The sequence below is a fragment of the Falco biarmicus genome, chromosome 3 (assembly GCF_023638135.1).
Source record: "Falco biarmicus isolate bFalBia1 chromosome 3, bFalBia1.pri, whole genome shotgun sequence".
NCBI classification, from domain to species: domain Eukaryota; kingdom Metazoa; phylum Chordata; class Aves; order Falconiformes; family Falconidae; genus Falco; species Falco biarmicus.
In genome coordinates, this window is record NC_079290.1 from 71,661,776 (window position 1) to 71,684,217 (window position 22,442).

Here is a 22,442-nt window from a genome sequence, read left to right on the forward strand (position 1 = left end):
TGCTACTAAATTTTCAGAGTGCATACACAGAAAGAGACATGCTAGACAGCCTGATTTTTGCAAGGGGAAATAATGCCTGCTACTTGCTTTGGAAGCCTTAATTTACTCTCCAGCAGGAAAGAGTGATCAGCCTAGACTACTTGTACATTGGTAACGAACTACAGCTCATTTGCAGACTTGAGAATGGCAGCAGGTATAGATGAACATGGGGTTGGATTGCTGAACACTGAAACATAAGCGATGAAGATTTCTTTATCCTGTTTTGATACTCTTAACAGAGCAAGCTCTACCTTTACTTTTCTCCAGTTCAGTTCAGCTTGATCACACTGCTTGAAGGTGAACTGTGGGAGATCAAATGTAAGAAGATGGGAGGCCCCAGACAAACTAACTGAAATGTCTTTTTCAAATTCTGAAAGCTGATAATAAAATTTTTCTTTGGCAATGAAATTCTTGGAATAACGAGTGGATTTTCACCAGTGAGGGACAATGGCTTGGCTTTCCAAAGGCAAGAGAAATCACAGTATCTGCCTCTTACAACAGCACTATACTTAAAACTGTTGCCCTTTTTAGTCAGCTGAACTATTTTAACTGAAACACTCTTTGTATGCAAAAGAAAAGATGGCCCTGGGAACATGTGGTATTACAAACGAAATATCAATACTTATTTTTCCTCACAATACTGCAAGGACACACAGACTTACTTAAAGGTCTGACAGTTGTTTATAACTGCAATCATGTACTGAACATAGCACTGAGGATACTGACGATTTTTAAGATGTTCTTCTTTATACAACTGTGCTTCATCTTTGTACCTGTAACATATAAAAGGAATGGCATTAAACAGACAGAACTCTGTTCTAACTTCAGTACACCTGCAAGACCAAATGCTCCATAAGGGTCTGTCCAGTATTTAAAAGCGCTTGTTGCTTATGTGAAGTTTAGTCTCTCAGTTCTGAGCAGATTCCTGCCAAAGAGGTCTTTTCGGTCTTCCTTATGAGAAAGAGATGTAAGTTTGAGACATAAAATGGAAATGACTCCAAAAATTAGAACGATTTGCAGAGAGGAACTGAAACTGTCACTCACCAGCACAGAGAACTTCTGTGGTGAAACTGGGGAAGGGAGGAAGAAAGCAAGAAAAGGAAAGGGAAGAAAAGCTTGGTTGACATGGATGTGATAGAATGAAGACAAAGCAATAAAAAAACATCCACAGGAAAAACACGTATTGGAATTGTAGGAACAGAGAGGCTGAGGCAGGATAAAGCATTTATATTTTAAAAATTATGTTACCTGGTTAGAAATGAATTCATTTGTTGAAGACATAGAAGGAGTACCTTTGTTTTCAAATCTTCATTTATCTGAGCAGCCACCTGAAGATTCTGCTCAAACATCTAAGTTAAAAATAGTTTAGTTACAAAGAGAGGCCTTTATCAGTGGTAAACCAGAGACAGAACTCCTGCGTTGGAGACTCTCCCTAGCACCAGCTCTACACATGCTTTGGTTTTTTTGTTTGGGTATTGGTTTTTTTTGTTTTTAAACAAGCCCAGACAATGTTGCTGACCAAACAAAAAAATCATTAATTACACTTATGGAAAACAGTAAGCTATTGACAACCATTAATGTGTGCTGCAGCTTTCTCCTGATACTGAAAACAGCTGCATTCTTTCTTCAAAAAGAAAGTACTTAATATTTCTAATTCCACAGGAATTTGGCTTTACAGTGAATCAAAGTTCTTGGGTCAGCTCCTGCAGCTAGTAATGAATAACCTTGTAACTCAAATTCCTTTGCATTCCACATATATGAAAGTACTAAGTTCATGTTAGTCAAGAAGAAAGGACCCCTAAACTTTGGAAACACAACCAGGCACAAGGTCTAGGTGACCTACAGGGAACTGCATTTGAGGGGGACTGGAAAGAAAGAGTACAAAGCCAGGTGGAAATATGAGCTGCTTTTACGCTGAGATGATTTTGAAAGTTTCACTGTTCCACGAGTCTCAACACTGGAGCCTTTGACAACACAGCACCAGAGCCAATCACTTTCTGAAAAGGATTAGATGAAGTCAACCTTGGCACTAATACAAATGTGAAAGAATGTAGCAAAAATCCTGGCATAACACAGGATAAAAAAAGAAGGGGGAAACAACTGCAGGAGGAAGAGCCTATTATCTTTCATTGAAGGTACCTAACACAGTATTTGTAAAGAAAAATTAGTAAACATGCATAATAAGCTGTCATTTTGCTGGTTGATAAAGATCGCTTTACAAGCTTTCCTTTTCTACTACCAATAACAGGGTGGTGCAGGTTGGGATTTTTTATTGTGGGTTTTTTGTTTGTTTTTTTAAGGGTTTAGAAATAGGAGTCTCTTTTCTGTTTTGAGGCTATTTCGTAATTTGGAGAGGCATCAATGTTAACTGAAGCAGTATTTAAAAAGCAACATTTTTGATCTTTGACAGAACTTTTCTTTCCAGTATTAAGGTGTTTATATACTGAATATAGGAACAAATACCTGCCTAACTATCTCAGCATCACATTAATAAACAATATTCTAATAATTTACAAGCACCTCATCTGGTAGGCTTATATTGCAAACTTACATGAAGAGACCAAAGGAAAAGCAGGTAAATAAATACAAATATCAACTAAATAGGCTAGGAAAAAAATGTTTCTAATTTACATGTAAAAAGAACTAAGTCTCTAAGTATTAAAGTGAAAAAGGCAAATGAAAACCTCAAAAGAAACAACCCCTCCAACTAAAAACTCTACAGCAAAAAACCCTATACTTCAACAGACACAGAAACAACGGCATTCCAAACAGTTTGGTTTCCCCCTCCCAGCCCTCCATTATCCCCAAATCTATATGCTGCTTCTGTAGATTTTCTAGAATAACCAAGTTCTCTATACCTGAAAAACAATAGCTGGGAGTGTAGTCTGATAGTACCCATCCTGATCTGCTTCTGGTTCAGTTTCTTTTATCCAGTCTTTTTTATCTGTCTCCAGTGCTTTTCGTAGCCAGCCAATGATATTAGACTACATTAAATAAAGAAACAAAGAAGAAGAAAAGATTTTTTTTTAATTTAACACAACAAAACCCCCCAATAAAATATTTGGAATAGCAGCCACTTCCATAATGAAGAGTGGCATAGTAACAGATAATGTTGACCACTCTCGTCATCCCTACAGGATATAAGTAACATTGACAAAGAGAAAGGTTAGTAAACTAGTGATGTAGTTTGAATTGAGCTTAGGCACCTTTAGGAAGGGGAGTGATCCAAACACAAAGAGCAAGTCAGTTTGTCAGAATATTTTACTAACTATGGAAGCATTTATTAAGTCTTGGGTTTTAGGTTTCAAACTGAATTTTTCCACAACTGGAAAAAATTAGCATAATACCTAACGTACAAAAATCAGCATGTATCTGCTTGTAGCTCCTTTCACTACAGTACATTTTAGCAAACTGATGATTGTTATTGCTGGGGACAAAACCCCAGGATTAGATTAAATGGGTTGTGTTTCTCGGAACTCAAGTGCTGCAGAAAATAGTGGTGGAGATAAAACAAGCACATTATACAACACACAGACATTAAGAACAATTGCTTTTAGAACTAGATTAAGCTAGTTTTCTGATCACTTGCATGACACAGATACCATGGACATATTTGCAAGAGTAAGTAGTAAAGACCAGCATGCTTGCTAAATATGCAATTGGATTCTTTGATTTCTGTCTAAAATAATTATCCCTGTGTTTTCAAAGGGTTGAAAGTTTCTGCCTGTCTTCGACTTTGTTCACATTCAGTTAAACCCCCTAGTAATACGAAAGTTCATACTTCTTTCAAACTTTTAACAGGCATATTAGTGTGCCCTACCATGCAAAATTAAACATGACCAGTAGGCATGTACAGAAAGGGCATAAAAAGGCCTAAAATTGGTACTTAATTTTTTTTTTTTACATTTTTTAATGTATTAAATCAGTACCTTTTGGTGAAAACTCCTATCAGTAGGTAGGACAAAGGAAGAAACTGAAAGCTCTACAATCTTCCTACACAAGAAAGGCTGCTGACCAAACACAGGCCTGTAGTTTTCTTCTCTTTTGACTACAACCTGTCAAGTACTGCATCTACTAAGCACATACAGTACCATCTTCAATTATGTGAAACTATGTACTATCTTTTTTCCTCATAAGCATGGAACTACCCTGCTAAAAAAAAAAAAAAAAAAAAAAAAAGAAGAGATATGATCTGCAAAGAAAAACTGATCTTTTAAGCCAGCAGGCCAGCCAACATTTTTCACCTTATGATCATCATTTGTAAGATCTTTTTTTTCAAGCTGAGGTGCTCAGAAAAAAAAATTTATTAGAAACCTTTTAAAATCTGTTAATATTTTATTTCTCATGAATATGAGACATTTTTATTGACTTAAACATCAATATTTGACAGTCGTGATTACCAAATACTTTCATTTACCCAGAATTATATTTTGTTTATAAACAGGTTGAAACACAACACCACAAGAAATAAAGAAGAAACAAAAGTAGGGATGTGCAGAAAATTCCATCAGGCTGAATCCTGTGAAACAAGCTGGCAGTTTCAGTATTTTCTGCCTTAAAAAGAAAAAAAACCAGCCAAAAATCAAAAAGAGGTTTTTTTTCACTGCTTAACATATTAGCAGCATTGCTCTATTTTATTTATAGAATATAAACACAACAATGTTCTATATATAATATTTTTCAGTAAGTAGGGGAAAACATTTCTGAAAAGCCAATATAGGTGTATTTTTTCATCTTAAGAGGGGAAAAAATAATTCAAAGGCATTTCCCGAGTCAAGCCAAAAGTAGTTTGAGAAAACAAACCAAAGGTTTTTTTTGTCCTAAAGGTAAATGCAGAAAAATAAACTTGCATAAAATTCCTAGTAAAGCTAATGTGGAGCAGAGCCTCTGCTGGCAGCTTCCTTGAGACATAACAAGATGGGTTCACATCACTGTGATGTGTATCAAGTCTAAGCAGTTGCTGTTGCCGGATGTATTTTAGTAGCTGACACATCCAAAGAAGAAAAAAAAATTTCCCTCCTCTGCTTGGTAGAGCTCCTAAACTTAGGAGGAGTAGGAATTCAATTGAACAGTGTAAGAACAGCAAATCCAAAGTTCCAGCTATCCCAACATCCAGTCTCAGAGGTAATCAACCATGGATCTTAAAGAAAAATGCATTTAAAAACCTTACAATCACATACTGACTCCTTTGCCATGTAGCTGACCAGTTCCCAATGGCTCTAAGGATAACAGGAGCAGTGTCTTTAGATTTAAGATGCACTTGAAATGGCATCCACAAAAGGAAATTATGCTCATGTAGTCAACAGGCATGAAAGGAAGAAGACTATTAAAAGAATCAAACTGGCAAACGTAAACATCCTGATTACCTTGAAAAGATCACATCTGTATCAAATGTTGATGTAGTTACTACAGGGACTATAGGGACTGCATTCAGTTGCTTGTAAGTACAGTAATACCTAACATACTAGTACTATGAATTTATTTAGACACGTAAGCGCTGGAATTCCTTCCTTTCTGATAAAATACGATTAATACAGTCTGTAAAGCATAATTATTCCTTGTAATGTAATAACGTACATCTATAAAACCATCTGATTATACCTTTATAAACAAACCTACATAAAGTACATGAACGTTTATAAAAGTAATGACACTGAGTTTACATTTGTCACATTAGTTCCCTCTGATGGAAGAGCAGCACTGAAGCACTAACGCAGCTATAAACTCGTCTGAAGATGTCTTTGCAGTACTGTTACTCACAGTGAGAGTTGACATATACTTGCTGAGAAGCTGGTCCACCACATTCTGTGAAATCAGAGGATCCAGAGAATTTACATCCACTTCAGGAGACAGTTCTGAGTTTCCCATCATCTCTGTACTGAGTTTAAAAACAAACAAACAAAAAGACATTGAAGATTAGTAAAGAAAAATGAGATAAAAACAATGCAGCTTTTTTTGTATGACCGCTGTAAGGGGTAATTTTCCAAAATATATACATTACAAAAAAATCAAAAAATTCTTAATAGTAACTGCAACAATAAATGCATTTACAAGGAATGTAAATAAACTATATAAAAGAAAGAACAGGATGTAAAAGCTATATACCTTAGCATACATTAAAAAAACATGTGACAGACATTTTAAATATTCAACCCTTTCATGTGTTTCTAACTTTTATGTACAAAAACTAGTGATTGCTTGACTGAATAAAAGCCAACTGGTTCAGCCTGTGGGGTCTTAATAGGGGACATTTTTATATGTCTTTTACATTTCAGAGGTGATGACAGCTTCCATGTTCTGAATTTCTGAATGGGAAAGATGAGTGAAAACTACAAAACACTCTCCTCAGTTTCTCAAAACAGCTTCTGTTTTGCTACTTGTATCACATCCATATCAAAGCTAAAATATATTAGAAGAAACTCTACCAACGCTTCCTATGTTGGTAGAAAATAGATCTAATATAAGAGGAGGAGGCATCTTGTGTACCAAATTGAAAGTGCGCTTCACTGGTACTGTATTATAACAGCACGATTAGCTATACTTGCAAAGGAAAAATCTTGATTTTATAGGATCAGAAAGAAACTAGAGTAACTCTCAAAAATATTTTGACAATGATTATATAACAATACTCTCCGGTGATATTTTGCATCTATGTATTATAAGATTATATGAGTTACTTGTGTAACCAAAACAAAAAACCCCAAAGCTATACCAAAGCACGACATTACAAGACCTCTTTAATATTTCATGCTCAAAAAAAATCAGTAACTCAAAACCACACTCTTCAGAGTGTGCTTTATTAACAGTTGATGGAAATATATTCAATCATAATAATATAAATTGTTTCACATTCCATTTCTAGTATGCTTGTCAGAAAGAAGCCACAAATTCTATATTTGAAATGGCAACTATAAAAAACAAATAGCAACTTTAAAAATCCTTTAAAACTGTTTAGCTTGTATATTTCTGCAAGTTAAAGTTGTTCTCTGGATACATGTGAGTCAGCACAGTGGTGCTTCCATGTCATGAAAAGAAAATCATCTCAAAGCACTAAAAAAAACCAAACCACACTATGGCTAACTACTTAACCAAAATTCTTGTCTTTGAAACCATAAAAGCTACCGTAACTGAACACTTGGCATTCACAGCATCTTCCTGAGCCTGTTGGAAAAGAGATTAAAGACATTTTAAGTGGCTCAAGCTATTCAGAAAAATGAATTCCATTCTGTTGCTTTTTACATAAAGAATACATGTAATAGCAGGACCTGCTCTATCTAGGCTTATTCAGGGGAATGTGAGAAGCTGTTCATGGCACCATGCCATATTTGAAAGTATTTCTAGCTTCATTATACCACCATTAGCCCCACTACACAAGGCCACAGGGACGTTGTATCTTTCTCAAAGCTTATCAACTGAAACCCCAAAACAAAGACCATAGGTCCAGATTTATTAATACCTGTACATTTCCAAAGCTCTCATTGACTTAGATGTGAAAGAGAAATACACCTAGCACAGTAAAACTGCATCCCACCCAAATATTAAAGGCTGTTATTCCACATGGAGCATTACTTTATTTCTCAGTTATGAGACAAATACAGCTCTAAAACCAGTTTCCAAGACATGGTTAAGAACACTATTCTTTTAAAACTCCTATTTTGGAAGCACTGTAAACAGAAGTTATGCATGGCTTTCTTATCAATTCATTACATGGAAAAAAAACCCTCAATGTTTCTCTTAATTGGACATTATTTTCTCATCTGGTTTTGAAGTGTAGCTATAATATGCAAATAGAAATTTAGATGTTCCCTCTAATATTCAATTACATTTAATAAAAGTAGAGAAAGATTAGAAAGGGCAAAACTATCTTCTACCATACAATGTTTCATAGATGTGAACAAGGAATGTAACACCAGTTTAGAACCTATTTTTCATACAGGGGAAAAAAGGGTGAAATACCACAGAAACACAGTTCTGATGATGTCATATATGCCATCCTCCTTCAGAGTTTATTATAAACATATCCATATAAAGAATTATATATTGTATTATTAAGAGATGCTCAGCAACTGAGATTTGGCAAGCTCTGTAAGCATCCTGCTCGAGCACTTTTCCCATTCACAAGCCTGAGCCTATTTCTTCTTCCGCTGTCCACTACAAACATACACAAAGTTAATTATCATCCTCTTTATAACAGTTTATTGTAATCTACAAGAATAGAATTACTGTACTGCCCTCTCAGGCTTTTATTTTTTAGAGGAGAAACTCAAAGCCTTAATTTTTCCTGAGATATTCCCTCTAATTTCTGTCACCCTTGTTACACGGATATACAGGGGAGACTGCATTCTCAGGTGTCTTGCACCGTGCCTACTCCTCTCACTGATTCGCTTCCTTTACAGGAGACGGCCATCAGGTGCCATGAGCCACATAAATCAAAAAGGGATCACTCCTGCTAAAGCAAGTTGTTTGCCTAGTAAATAGATGAAATGCTGGCTTTGCTCTCTGCCTTTGCCCTTCCTATGTTGGAACACATGGATTGAGAGAGCTTTAGCTCTGAATTGTCTAACTCGAGAGCAATCTGCTCTACTTTCTGGGGGAAGGGTAGAAGGGCAATTTTAAGACCAAGAATTGCCTTACTGGAACACCAGCTCCAGGACATAAATGAAGAACCTGTAAGCAGGATTTCTGCCAAGACCAAATCCCTATAGGTAGAAGGATTCACATATTTATGTTTTTCATTCACTGTGGAGTTACTCCTCTGGCCTTCTATTAACAAATAAGAACAGGCCAATGAACTCAGCTCCTTATTAGCAGCTGCATCTCATATATCCTGCACAGGTATGTAAGTATGCATTAGTGGGAGCTCTTGATTGTTCCTCGCAGGGAAGAAGAAGCAGGAGAACTTCACAGTGTAAAGTAAAACACAGAATTCTGAACAAAAAACGAACTTTAAAGCTGGTTATAAAAATTCTACAGAACAGCATTACCTCCTAACTATTTGCTTTATGGTATTATATTCTAAGACTGTCAAGCATCCAATTTGTTGAATCTGTGAGACTGAACAATTGAAGACGGCAAAAGTGTACACAGCAGAGGCTCTGGGTCAATGCCAGCTATTGAGAACAGGACTATAGTCATGAGCCGCAGAAAGACTAGCATTATTTTTCCCCCAAACAAATCAGTTGCTCTAGTAACTACATGCCAGCAAAAACTAAACAGTTGCCATTTCAGCCATTTCTACCTGGAGAACAACAACAACAAAACCCCCACACACCAACCCCCCCCCAACCACAAAAACAAACAAAAAAACACCTCAGAGAGAGACAGACATAATGCTTAAGTTATCCCAACAAATTACACAACTCAAAAGGAAAGAGTTTAAGAGTACCACTAGACAGAACCTGTAAGCAGAAACTCTTCGAAATAAACAAATCACCACACAGTTCTGAGAGAAAACCTAGAGGAAGTTACTATATTCCTTCCATTTAACAGTAATGAAGCAACACTGATACAGTCCCAACCCCTGTACAAAAGAACAATAGAAAGCTAATAACCATACAAATCTTGTGGGGCTGCAGCCAACGTCAAGCATTTTCAAACACAAGCTGTCAGTCTCTTCTGCTCTTCCCAATGCTTCACCAAACTGGCACATAAACACAAGGTGACTGTAGCTTCAAGCAAGTCTTCAAATGTATTAAAACTTTAAGCTTACGAAGCAACTAAAAAAATCACATATTAGAAAATGCAAAAAAGTTTTAAGGAGCAATTCCCAGAAAGCCAAATGTGTAACACATATCAAACCAGCAAATTCTTTATTATTATCCCTCTTTTGTTTTATCTTCTTATATGTTAATAGACATGCAAATGCTAGCACATAAACTGTGATTTGCATGCTTACTCTCCACTATTGCTAAGAGAGAAGATAAGGGGATCTTACCTTTTGTATGTGTTTAAAACCCAAGTTAGAAGGCTAACAATCTCATTTGCTTCCAGATCCTCTGCAGCAAGCTCTTGCATGCGGGTGGACAAAGCTTGGTGGTACATATTTAGCAATTTGTTGAAAATATCATAATGTGGAGGAAAACATTGATCCAGCAGGGTTTTAGCCACAAGCAGGTCATCAAGGACGTATTTACGTATGATTTCTAGATGGCGCACAAGCCACATTTTGTCAGATTCTCTAGTATCTGCCTGAGTGCCTTCAATTCGTGTGCTCACAGTTCTTTCCAAAATGTTGAACATTTTTTCTTTCCACTTCTTTGGTCTGCCAGGAGGTATGAATCCAGTTTGTTTTTTCCGGTCTAACATGCGCCTGTCAATTTTCTCCTCCCTCTCAATTATCCTAACAACAGAAACAAGCAAGGTTGGATCTCGACGGACTGTAACAAGAGATCTTTGAACCACCATCCAAAGTTGCTTTGCCAACTCCTCAGAAAGTTTCTGCATATCCCCAAAGTATGTATGGATGAGGTTCATGTCATGTGTGTTTTTGCTGTCCATGCGATACTGCTCATACATTAGGTTATCTCGAGAACACTCTAAATCCATCAGTTTTCGATGAGCCTGCAGAAGCTCCCCTCGCTCAATCAGATCGTGGGTCTCCCTGACTATCTCTGGAACTGAAACAAAGGCAAAAGAAAAGAAGGGGGGGGAAGAGAAAAAAAAAATAATAAAACAACATAATCAAAATACAAAGAGTAAATACAAGACAATAAAAGCACTAGGAAACAAGCTGGAGAAAAGCTATAGTGATTCTTTTGAAATAATTAACAGGAAATTATTTTGATGTATTCAAAATTTCTTAGTAAATGCTATACATTTTCATACATTATTAACTATAATGCTCCATTTTGACCAGTGGCTAAACAAAGATCACAGTGCCAACAGAACATAATTTTCTTTCCCTCCCTGTCTTAAAAAAAAAAAAGTCTACTATGAAACAAATTGCAGTACTAGCTTTCTCATGTCTTACACAAAAGGCTTTTAACTTGCCTGACTAAAAGTCACTTATCCTGTTGAACCTGGGGCTGCATATACCCAACAAATACTGAATTGTACCACCTTCTTGAAGGAAGAGTTTTTGCCTGCCTAAAGCACAAAGGAAGAATAAAGATAATTACCTATGCTGCTTAACTATTTAGAAGACTTTATTCTTTACTATTTTTCAGTATTTAAGGAATACTGTAGAAGATAATTAGGATCCTGTGGGGAAAAGAACTGAAAAATCTCAGCAGAAAGAACTGTCACTGCAAAACAGCAATAAAACTGGCAGCCCCAAAAAAGATCTGAAAAGGCAGTTATACACAATCATTAATCATGATGAAAACCACTTGGTTTCTAAAACATTTGTTTTGCTCAGAGTGAAGTCATCATCAACTATACTGTTTAACAGTTCTGGGGGGAGATGCTTCACACCAAAAACCTCTCAGAATGCCGGAAAAGATAAGGCTTATTGTCTCATCCATTATTGCAAAGCATAATGCATTCATTAGTGTAAAAGAAAACAAGATCCCCAAAACAATTCAGCATTGGAACATACAGAATTTTGTTGTTCTTTGTTTTTTATTGCTAGATATTGCAGGTAAATACTACTCTTTTAAAAAGATGAACACCATATCCCGGTTTCGTACTGTAGCAGCTAGACACTTTTAGAGAGATTACACAAATCAACCTGGTATGACTGGGAAACAATTTTTCTTTATAGGTGCATTTTGTGAATTACTATCAGGAGAGAAAAGGAGAAAAAAGACTATTTAAATAAAATCAAAGGGGTATGATAGATTTAGCCCCCATTATAGGGGTAAAATTCTTAAAATTACTGAAAAGCTGAAAAGTCCTGGCAAGGAATTCACTCTGATTCAAGATAGAATGGAACGTGCACCAAAAGGGCTGCACAAAAAGACAGATGTAATCCCTTTAACTGTACAGTATCCATTAATCACATTAATCTTCTTTAAATTTTGCAAACCTTGTAAGATGTGCAGTAGTGCAAGGAAGAAGTGTCTCCCATGTATAATTTCTTTATGTGTGAGTTGGTTTCTGTGATTGTGGTGCCCGATTCCTAAGCAAGGGCGGCACACAATTAAAACTAAATTATCAGTTCATACTTACACTTGTAACATTAACAGAAATCCTTGAGGTTCCTAACTGTTGTGAGAAAGACTACCATGGAATCTTTGACTGGAGATCTTGCTGTTCTGTATTTTGCCTTTGTTTGCAAAAAGTTTTCACTTCCTAGGATCATTTTTACCCAACAGACTTGCTGTAGGTGCCCAACTCACTGGCAGCACTCCATCTCTTTCCAAATTTTCTTTCTGTATATGTTGCTTGCATACTTCAGTCTTCTATACTAAACATGTTATCCCTGCTACTAATCGCTAACAAGAAGCTTCTTTGTGACTTGTGTCTGATGATAAGATAGTCCAGACTAGGAGTTCTTAGAGCACAATAAACTCCATATATATTACATGGTCACCAGCTACTTCCCTGAATGTGATGTGTAGGTGATTCTTCCTTAATTCTTCTTTCCCAGCGAGGTTTAAAGTTCTCAACATTACTTGACAACCTTACAGCTGTTTGTACCATTTTAAAGTGCTTTCAGTATGTGATGAATTTTAAAAAGAGCATTAGATTACCTGAGAAGATGTTCTTGAGGTTTTCTACAGCAGCTGCCAGTTGGCTATGTTGCACTACAGCATCCTTAACATCCTTGAGGTTTTCTATGGTGTTGATGCTCTGTCTCCAGTCCTTATTGACATCTATCAAAGACTGCTGAATGTCCTTTACATCATTCAGTGCATTGTGCAGTTGACTTAAACCCGTTCGTACTCCATCTAACTGTGACTGTATTGCTGCCTTAAATACAAACAAAAAGACAAAGAAAGAACTCATTAAGCATTGCAAGTTCTGTATTTTCAACATTTCTCAAGAATTAATGTTTATTCCAGTATCTAACATTTTCAGAGAAAAAACCCAGACACAAACTGAAAAGGTAATATCATAGCTTACTAGAAATGTGTAACTTAATCCGTGTATGCATACATTTGGGTTTTTTTTTAAGTTTTAAAGCTGTATCTAGTCTTAAAGGGCTTAGATACAAGTGGTTTACCTAGAAGCTTAGGCAGACAGATCACCGCCTTTATAAATCTATATTAAACCAGAATCATGGGAAGGCAGAATGAGATTTCTTTGAATTTACTTCATAAATTGATTTCAAAGGGGGACAGCAAAAGACAGCTGATACAGATGTCTCAAAAGAATGCTTAGTACATACAGATTCATAAAGCATTTTACTAAAGCAATTAAATTTTGACTGGCAACTGAAAAAGTTAAAAAAAATTAAGTTCTGAAATAGTCTAAAAAAACCCAAAACCCTCTGGCCTGTAATGACTGAAGGCAAAAAAATTAAAAATATCAAAAAGGAATTCAGTCAAAACAAAACACAACACAAACCTCAAACCGAACAAAATTTTGACACTGTGACAAACATCAACAACCAGACCAATAATCCAACTACTAGATTATTTTGGCATCGAGAGGTTATTGATACAGATATCTCTTGTGACAGGTGACACTTGAAATAATGACTCTTCAAATAGCCTATTAGTCCTGATTATCCAGCCACCTTACAGAAAATGCATTATAGTGAAAGAAATCAGATCACATCCACAGCATATTTTTGTATATGTATTTTAAAAAAGATGTGACTGAGATGAAGTCAGGTAAATGGAAAATGAAATTGGAAATAACGGACTTGAAAAGACAAGCCAAAGGCAAGGCATCAGTGAAAACTCAGTTGCGTATCTTGAGGACTTGAAGCAACCAGTAAAAAAATGAGGCACTAATGGTTTCAGTAAGCTCAAAACACATTTTTTGCCATACTTTTACAGCCAAAAAGCTTGGGCAGTCATGGAACTTTTTGTCTGATACTAGAAGCCAAAGAGGAAATCCTGGTAACTATGAACACATTAATTGTGTTTTAAATGTACTGGGAAAGTCCCACAAAAATGCAGTGATTATAATACTGCCGCTATTTATGTACTTTCAAGCCATGATATGCTGATTTTATTGATAAAAATGTGTTTTCCTGTCAAACCCAGTATAATTAAGCAGGGGTAAGGCATTTTTATACTGTATCTATCTACAGAACTGCTGCATTAACACATTTTTCCTCTACAGAAACTGAGGTAATTAGCACACTCAAACATTCAATGTGATACTCAAACACAATCTTCTGAAGCTGACCATAAAGTATTTTTAAAATCCCATGACTATTAAACTGTAAATACTTCTGGTTTGATATTTCATTTTTTCTGAGGCAGATCTTCCAAGTATTACATATTCAAATTTTTTCCTATTTAACTTCTGCAGAAACTTGATTATGTTAAACAGAAACAATCACTGATATTGGTCAGTGACGCAAACGGCCAGGGAGAATTCTAAAGACAGACATCCACCCATGTTCAGTGTGTCTTCTAGTAGTCACCTGGGGCCAGGGGAGGGGGAGTGGGCAGGGAGCAAGGCATGTCCTAGCACTGTGGACTTTGCTTCCTAGAATGCATCTTCATCTTACATTGGATTGAACATCACTGTACTGAACAAAAACAAAACTAAGCCCTCCTAGGAACAGGGTTCAAAACTTCATTTTTATCTCTTTTCAAGTGACAGCCCTCAACATGAAGCCATGGAACGGGGATCCTGGTTACCTGGTCTCCTTAGAGCCCTATGGTTTAAATTCATGATAGCACAGCAGCTAAGAATCAAGAGGTAGAGGATTTAAGCATGTCTACACACAGGAAAACCATGATGTAGGAACTCTCCTAGGGATATGTATACAGTATTTCTTCAGGAGGACAGCAATTCAAAACTTAAGTTCTCCCATTAACTGAGTGAGTGCACAAAGACGTCTGTCAAAGCTCGTAACTTTTCAGGCCCTGGAACAGAGTCCAAGCAGCTCTTCACCTACATTTTGGCCTGCAGAGCCCAGAAGTACCAGCCTACAGCGCTAGCTGGTGCTTACCCACCCATCATTTCAGAGTTCTGCTACCTATCCTTAAAAATACTGCTTCACTAACTGCCATCAGTCTCACACATGAAGCAGATGAGTTTGACATATTTCAAAGCAGTTTTTCCTGTAAGAATTTATATAATGCAGGAATAAATGCAGAGAAGGATGTAAGAAATGGACGTAACCAAGTATTCGGGAGATGATACAGAGGGAGGAATAAGATAACGAACTGGAGGAGGTGCTGGTTTTTGGGCAGGACATAATTTCAAATCTCTGCTGCTTCATCCCTGTAAGTACAACACAACTATTACCCTGGTTTTCTACTCTTCACTCTGGATTAACTTGATTATCTTGGTTCATCAGAAGAAAATTATGACAAAGACGAAAGCATATCCAGTCAGAAAGAAGCACCAACATGTTCATGCCAAAAGATTTACCATGTGTTCATTCGCACAGATGAAGCAGCTGAGGTTTTTCAACAACTTCCAACTTGAAAAATCCAGCTGATGATCCTGATGGCCCTGTCTCTCCATCTTCCACACCATACATATACACAGCTTAAATACTGACCCTGTCTCTCCATCTTCCACACCATACATATACACAGCTTAAAAAAGAGCAAGAGTATTTCTTACATCCTCTCTGTGCTCCCATCCATTACAGTAATACTTAGGGAAAAACTACTTTGCCATCCATTGCATCACTAACCAGCATCTGTTTCAGGAATGCATCCTGAATGGATTAAGAGGTATTGTACTACTTTTTAGAACAGGTATTTCTGACCATTTATAGATGATTGAAGTTAACTTAAGGAAAACAACAAGGAAACTAGTATGAAGTGGATTTAGACATCTGCAAAACTTAGAGAGTTATGTGTAGTCATCACTGTCTATAGAAGCAGCCAGTAGGCAAATGACTGCTCGTATATTATAAATAGATCACAATAACTAAGCAACTGATCCATTATTAATAGATACCACTATACGCTTTCTGCCTTAAATCTGAAAAACCCAACCCAAGTCATTAGGAAAATTTGTTTCTATGCTACAGGCAAAAATTAACATGTCATTTGCTAACAGATCTTTTTCACCGTGAAAGAAGACAGGCTTTCTTCTACTTCACGCAGACTCCCACAAAGAAGGAGTCATCAAATTTTTGTAAGATAAACTAACTTATTTTGACATATAAAGTTTAGATACAGTGTATACCAGCCATTTTGATCTTTTAAACCCCAAAATATTTCCTGAAACACTCTTCTAAGGCCTTACTCCAATTACTTAACAAAGTGGTCTAAAATGACTGTTGGCTAGTGAGTACCAGTGAAGGAAGAATACACAGAACTTAGTAACATACAGACACTAAACACAGGATGACTTTACTCTTATTTCAGGCTAAATCTGTGTGTGTGCAGGTGTATGCACTCACATGTACACATTTGAAGGAGGAGGGAAATCATGGGGTAGACTTCTGCAAGAGACAAGAATGTGAGATTTTAGCTATCTCCCATAAACCCACACAAATGGCAGACTAAAGTGACTGATCTTTCTCAGATGCATTGAATGATGATGCAATCATCAATTTTTTGTTACGAATTTGGTATTCAGTCATTAAGAAAAAGGTTTGTTGCCTGCAGGCTACACAGCATCAGGGTAGCTGTCTGTGGATAAACTGCAGAAGTCACAGGACGTAAGAACACTTGAAATGTTTGAATAAAAATTAGATGTACAGCATTAATTTGCATTACTTTCAAGATACAAAGTTTCTGGTTTGGACACAGAGGAAAAATTAAAGTTCATGGTTTAAAACTATCTGGATGAAAATGTGGAATCAAAAAAACAGAAGCAAAAAAAAAAAAAAAAAAAGGAAGTCACATTCATGCTGTACCACAGACACTCAGGTTTATCAAACTTTGTACCTTGAGCCGAGCTTCTACTGAAGCCTTCTTACGAGCTTCCCTCCTGCGATACTGCTCCACTTTATCCAGCTGATCAGGACGCTGCAGCATTCCCGCTACTCTCTGAACAGCTGTTGCAACTGCTTCCCTATCTGTTTCCTCCATTGTTGATTAGGACCTCAAAATGCCTTCATAATTCAACAGTACTGAAAAGAAATGTAACATTTTTAGAATTTTTTTTTCATTTGATGGCTATGTGTCATTTCAAATTTAACAACTGGAGAACTACCTTCAGCAACAAAACCAGTGCAACTTGACAGAAGTATCGTTAGCTTGCATTATACAGAGCACTTACCAAAATTCTACAAGAATCACATTTAAAGCCACTTAACTCTATTTCATTAGTTTACATGAAATGCTCTCTAGTTACTGTTTTTGCATTTATCTTGCTCTCCATAAGTATGTATATAAAAAGACAACAACAAAAGAACAGCAAATATTCACTTAAACACCAGATTCTATCTAATCCTAGAGTAGGTTTGCCTATTAAAAGGGGAGTGAGACAAGCATAAAGGAATCTTCTAGCAGGTCCAAGCAAAAACCCTAACTCTTACTGAACTGGAATCTGGTAGACCTGAGGGAACCATAGCCCCCCTGCAGCAATAAGTCAAATTTGCTACCAAAAGTGGAAAAACAGCTGTGAAAGCTCTAAACCCACAGACCTAACTATAAAGCAGTTGCATTTAAAGACTTCTGATGATTTTTTTCTTTCCTACTCTTGTTTCCAGTTTTTCTCACATTATCAGTCCATCAAACGTGTAGATATGCAGGGAAAAATTAATCAAGTATTTCACCTAAGCTTCCAGCTGAATTTCTAGTGCATGCAAACCAGTATGCAGAAAAGGTAAAATTTGCTGGCCATCAAACCAGACCTGTTCTCTCAAGCTTCACTAGCTACTAACAGAAAGCAGGGAGGATGCCAGTCACCAAAGATGCAAGAACTTGGTGTCCACAGAACTCCAAGGAACATATCTAGAGGTCCTCATTCCTTCTGAATTCTTTCTAGCATGTCTTCAGGCAAGAGAGGAAGTCTGGAGAAAGGAAGACTTTCCCTTGGTTGAGGAAGATCATGTTAGAGATTACTTAAGGAAACTTGATACCCACAAATCCATGGGCCCCAATGGCATGCACCTCTGAGTGCTGAGGGAGCTGGCAGATGTTACTGCCAAGCCACTCTTGATCATCTTTGAAAGGTCATGGTGAACAGGACAGGTGCCTGAGGACTGGTGGAAAGCCAGTGTCGCTCCAGTCTTCAAAAAGGGCAAGAAGGACCACCCAGGAAACTACAGCCCTGCCAACCTCACCTCCATCCCTGGAAAGGTGATGGAACATATCATCCTGGAGGTTATCCTGATGTATATGGAGCAAAAGGTTACCAGGAACAGTCAACATGGATTCACCAAGGCAAAACCATGCCTGATCAACCTTCTACGATGGAATGACTGGCTGGGTAGATGAGGGGAGAGCAGTGGATGTTGTGTAACCTCAGCAAGGCTGTTGGCACCGCCTTCCATAACATCCCCATAGGTAAGCTCAGGCAGTGTAGGTCAGATGAGTGGGCAGTGGGGTGGATGGAGAACTGGCTGATGGCAGAGCTCAGGGGGTTGTGATCAGCAGCGCAGAGTCCAGCTGGAGGCCTGTAGCTTGTGGTGTTCCCCAGGGGCCAGTACTGGGTCCAGTCCTGTTCAACCTATTCATCACTGACCTGGACGAAGGGGCAGAGTGTGCCCTCAGCGAGTTTGCTGATGGTACAAACCCGGGAGCAGGGGCTGACACACCAGGCGGCTGCGCTGCCATTCAGGCAGACCCGGGCAGGCTGGAGAGCTGGGCAGAGAGGGACCTCATGAAGTTCAACAAAGGCAAGTGCAGGGTCCTGCACCTGGGGAGGGACAACCCCACGCACCAGCACAGGCTGGGGCTGACCTGCTGGGAGGCGGCTCTGCGGAGAGGGACCTGGGAGTGCTGGTGGGCAGCACGTTGCCCATGAGCCAGCAGGGTGCCCTGGTGGCCAAGGAGGCCAGTGAGATCCCGGGGGGCATTAGGAGGAGGGTGGCCAGCGGGTGGAGGGAGGTGATCCTGCCCCTCTGCTCTGCCCTGCTGAGGCCACATCTGGAGTGCTGTGTCCAGTGCTGGGCTGCCCAGTTTGAGAGAGACAGGGAACTACTGGGGAGGGTCCAGTGGAGGGCTGCAAAGATGATGAGGGGACTGGAGCACCTCTGTTATGAGGAAAGGCTGAGAGAGCTGGGCCTGTGTAGCCTGGGGAAGAGAGACCGAGAGGGGATCTTCTCAATGTCTACAAATATCTTAAGGGTGAGTGTCAGGAGGACGGGCCGGGCTCTTTTCAGTAGTGCCCAGCGACAGGACAAAGGGCAATAGGCACAAACTGCAACACAACAAGTTCCTTTTAAGTATGAGGAAAAGCTTCTTTACCTTGATGGTGACAGAACACTGGAACAGGCTGCCCAAAGAGGTTGTGGAGTCTCCTTTGGAGACATTCAAAACCCTGAATGTGACTCTGTGCAACCCAAGCCAGGTGAACCTGCTTTAGCAGGGGAGTTGGACTGGATGATCTCCAGAGATCCCTATTAACCCTGACCATTCTGTGATTCTTCTAATCAGACAGAACATTTTAGGTTCTGCTGCCACAACTACAGATTATACTTTCTCTATCCATATTATTCCTTGAAAGTGGCTATCTACTTTCAAAGCAGCCTGCATTCATATATCCAGCACATCATTTAATCTCAACAGAACAGTGATCTGATGAAGAACTGTGAAAAACAGTGTTGTCAGCACTGCTTTAGCCACAAATCCAAAACATAGCACCATACAGGCTGCTATGAAGAAAGTTAACCTCAGCCCGGGCAGATTTTGTACAGCATTAGTAGAATTAGTCATTATCTGAGTTTAAAAAGATTTCTTGCAAGATATGCTTAAAAGGTAGCCTTTAAGCCCCTGAGTCTATGTTTCGTGTTCCACTATCTGGTATCTCAAGATCTGTATCTCTAGTATCTTCAAAAGTTACATGCATAAGTACACAGTTATGCCAAAATTATTTCTACAGTATAAACTCATGTCCTACTTTACCTACTCAGCTAGGCAACCAAACCCATCACTTCTCTATTAATGGCATGTTTAACTCAAATGATGTTTGATTTCCTACTGCACATCTCAAGGTGAAGGCTCTATTCCCACTGCTCACACTTTTAAATGAATACTCCAGTGTTTGTTTAACCCAACCCTTTTCCAAGCTATCAGGACTGTATCTACAATTAAAAAAAAGTTATTCTAAAACGAATTAACTACAGAAATGGTATTTGCAATAGACAGCTTTAAACTAAATTACTGCCTTTATTAACAACTGAAAACATTCAATAGTTATGATAGCTTTAACCCACACAGCCACTACGCATGGACATTAAGTAGACGTCACCAGTAAAATTAGTAGCTGGTATATTGTAATCTCCTAACCAACTACTCACTAACTTGCTGAGGCAGGCAGGTTGTTGCACAACTACTGACCATTCAAAAGGAAAAGCAAACTTTAAGAAACCATGCCAACTTTGCACAGAGGCTATGAGCCAAACCCACAAATATTTACAGAGCAAAGTACTGGAAGAAATGAACAAAAGCACGTCCCGAGCAGCCTGGGAAGGGCCTCGGCGGCAAGCACACCCCTACCCCCGGGCTGGAGCTCCGGCCGGGAGCCGAGCCGAGCCAGCGGGGCGGCCCCTGCCCCCTCCGCACCGAGCTGCTGCGCTGGGGCGCGCAGCGACACCCGGGTGTGTGGCACAGCTCCGCGACAGCGCCGGGCGGCAGCCCCCGCCGGCAGCCCGGCTCCTCCCGGCTCCCCCACGGCAGCGATCTGCATCGACGCAGGTGCCCGCTCCTGCCGGGCAAAGGCCGGAGACCTGCCCTCGGGCAGCCAGGCAAGGCTGCTGCCCCCGCCACATCGAGCCCCTTCGGCCTCGGCTGAGGCCTTCGGGAGGCGGCCGCGCCGACGGAACGCTCAGCACCCGCTTCGGCCTCGCCATCCCGAGGGGTTCCCCGGAGCGGAGCGGAGCGGCCCGGCCCATCCCGCCCCCGCGCTGCGCTTCCCGTTGCCAGACTCGGATCGCTACAGCCAGGGACGGCCCGGCAGGAGCCGGCACAGCAGCGCTGGCCAGCCGGGGCGCTGGCACCGGGCCAGCGGCGGGGGCAGACGGAGCCGCCGCTGCCACTTACCGGCCGCAGCCCGCCCCTCGGGAAGGTGCTGACAGTCCGCCAGTGCGCACGCGCCGGGCGCACACCGCGGCCCACCGGCGGGCGCGCAGGCGCAGAACGAGGCCGCCCCCCGCTCCCCCCGCCCCTCCGCCGCTGGCCGGCGCGCATGCGGGCTCGGCTCCCTCACCTGTTCGCAGGAGCGGGCTGCGCCTGCGCGGCCGCGGGAAGCGGGTGGCGGCGGGGACGGGGCGGTCGCGGAACCGGCGAGCTGGCGGGCGGGCAGGGGCCGCTCGGGCAGGTTTAGTGGCGCGGAGCAGCGGTGCCGGCGCTCCCTGAGGCGCTGCCTGCCGGTGGCGCCGCCTGGGTGTGACAGGAGAGTGGGGGACGCCCGCATCCCCTCAGAGCGGGCTAGGGGCTGCCGCGGCGCCTCCTCCTCATCCCTCTGTTTTTACAGTCCCTCAGTGTCGAGGGCGCTGTCGGTACTTTTGGGGCCTGATTCACGGTCACTGAGATCTGTTTTTTTTAAAAAAGTGCAGAAGTCCTTTGGGGTATTAAACGTTTGGGTTCGAATGGTGGCTTTTGGTCGTTGGGTATCGTCTGGGAAAAGGAAGCGTTCGGAGTGCCGCGGGTGGATAAGCTGTGAATCACGCAGTACTCTTCAGATCGGTGTGGAAGTGACTTTGGCTGGCAGAGGGAACGGGAAAGCCCTCGTTCGCCCAGTGTCCCGGCTGTGTCTCTTCGTCTGTTGCCCTGAACCCGGATTGCTGCCGCGCTGAGGAGAGCGGTGTGGCCGCTGGGATGCAGTTTGCTACGGCCTGCCTTGGCCCTTCTGCACGTCAGAAATGCCAAGGCTCAGGGCAGCAGCTTGCTTAGGATTTAATTTCTGTGTAAGGGAAAACTATGGTGCATTTAAAAGACAGGGGTTATGAAATTAGCCCTGGGTTGTTTGGTGGTTACAGTGGGAAACGGACAGATGAGGTGCCTCCCCCTGAGGACTGGGTTGTTAGTTGGGTTTGTGTAGGGGTTGCCATAGCAGCTGCCAGCAACTCCAAGTGCCCAGGCAGACGCAGGCTTAAAACCAGTTTGAGATTTAAGCAGGTGCCTCAGCTGGTACCCTGTGCCCAGTGCTTTGCAGTGGGACCTGCAGCTGTCATGTAAGAAGGAGCTTAACCTGCCCCTCAACACGTAAGTTCCCACCTGCAGCAGTCTGAGCGGAATGACAGTTACGCAATTAGAAATAAA

At 40.4% G+C, this 22,442-nt stretch overlaps 1 protein-coding gene across 1 annotated transcript in view; it reads right to left on the bottom strand.

Moving 5' to 3' along the window:
* EXOC3 (exocyst complex component 3) overlaps positions 1–21,326 on the bottom strand; it is a 28,557-nt gene extending 7,231 nt beyond the window's left edge. Inside the window, exons 1-8 of the mRNA XM_056332653.1 lie at positions 21,222–21,326; positions 16,959–17,143; positions 12,672–12,891; positions 9,974–10,655; positions 5,800–5,917; positions 2,898–3,023; positions 1,288–1,388; positions 702–812 (exon numbers count right to left, since the gene is read on the bottom strand). Coding sequence (XP_056188628.1) covers positions 702–812; positions 1,288–1,388; positions 2,898–3,023; positions 5,800–5,917; positions 9,974–10,655; positions 12,672–12,891; positions 16,959–17,102 — 1,502 coding nt within the window. The 5' untranslated portion in view covers positions 17,103–17,143; positions 21,222–21,326. The remainder of the gene's footprint in view (positions 1–701; positions 813–1,287; positions 1,389–2,897; positions 3,024–5,799; positions 5,918–9,973; positions 10,656–12,671; positions 12,892–16,958; positions 17,144–21,221) is intronic.
* Between the last annotated feature and the right edge of the window lie 1,116 nt (positions 21,327–22,442).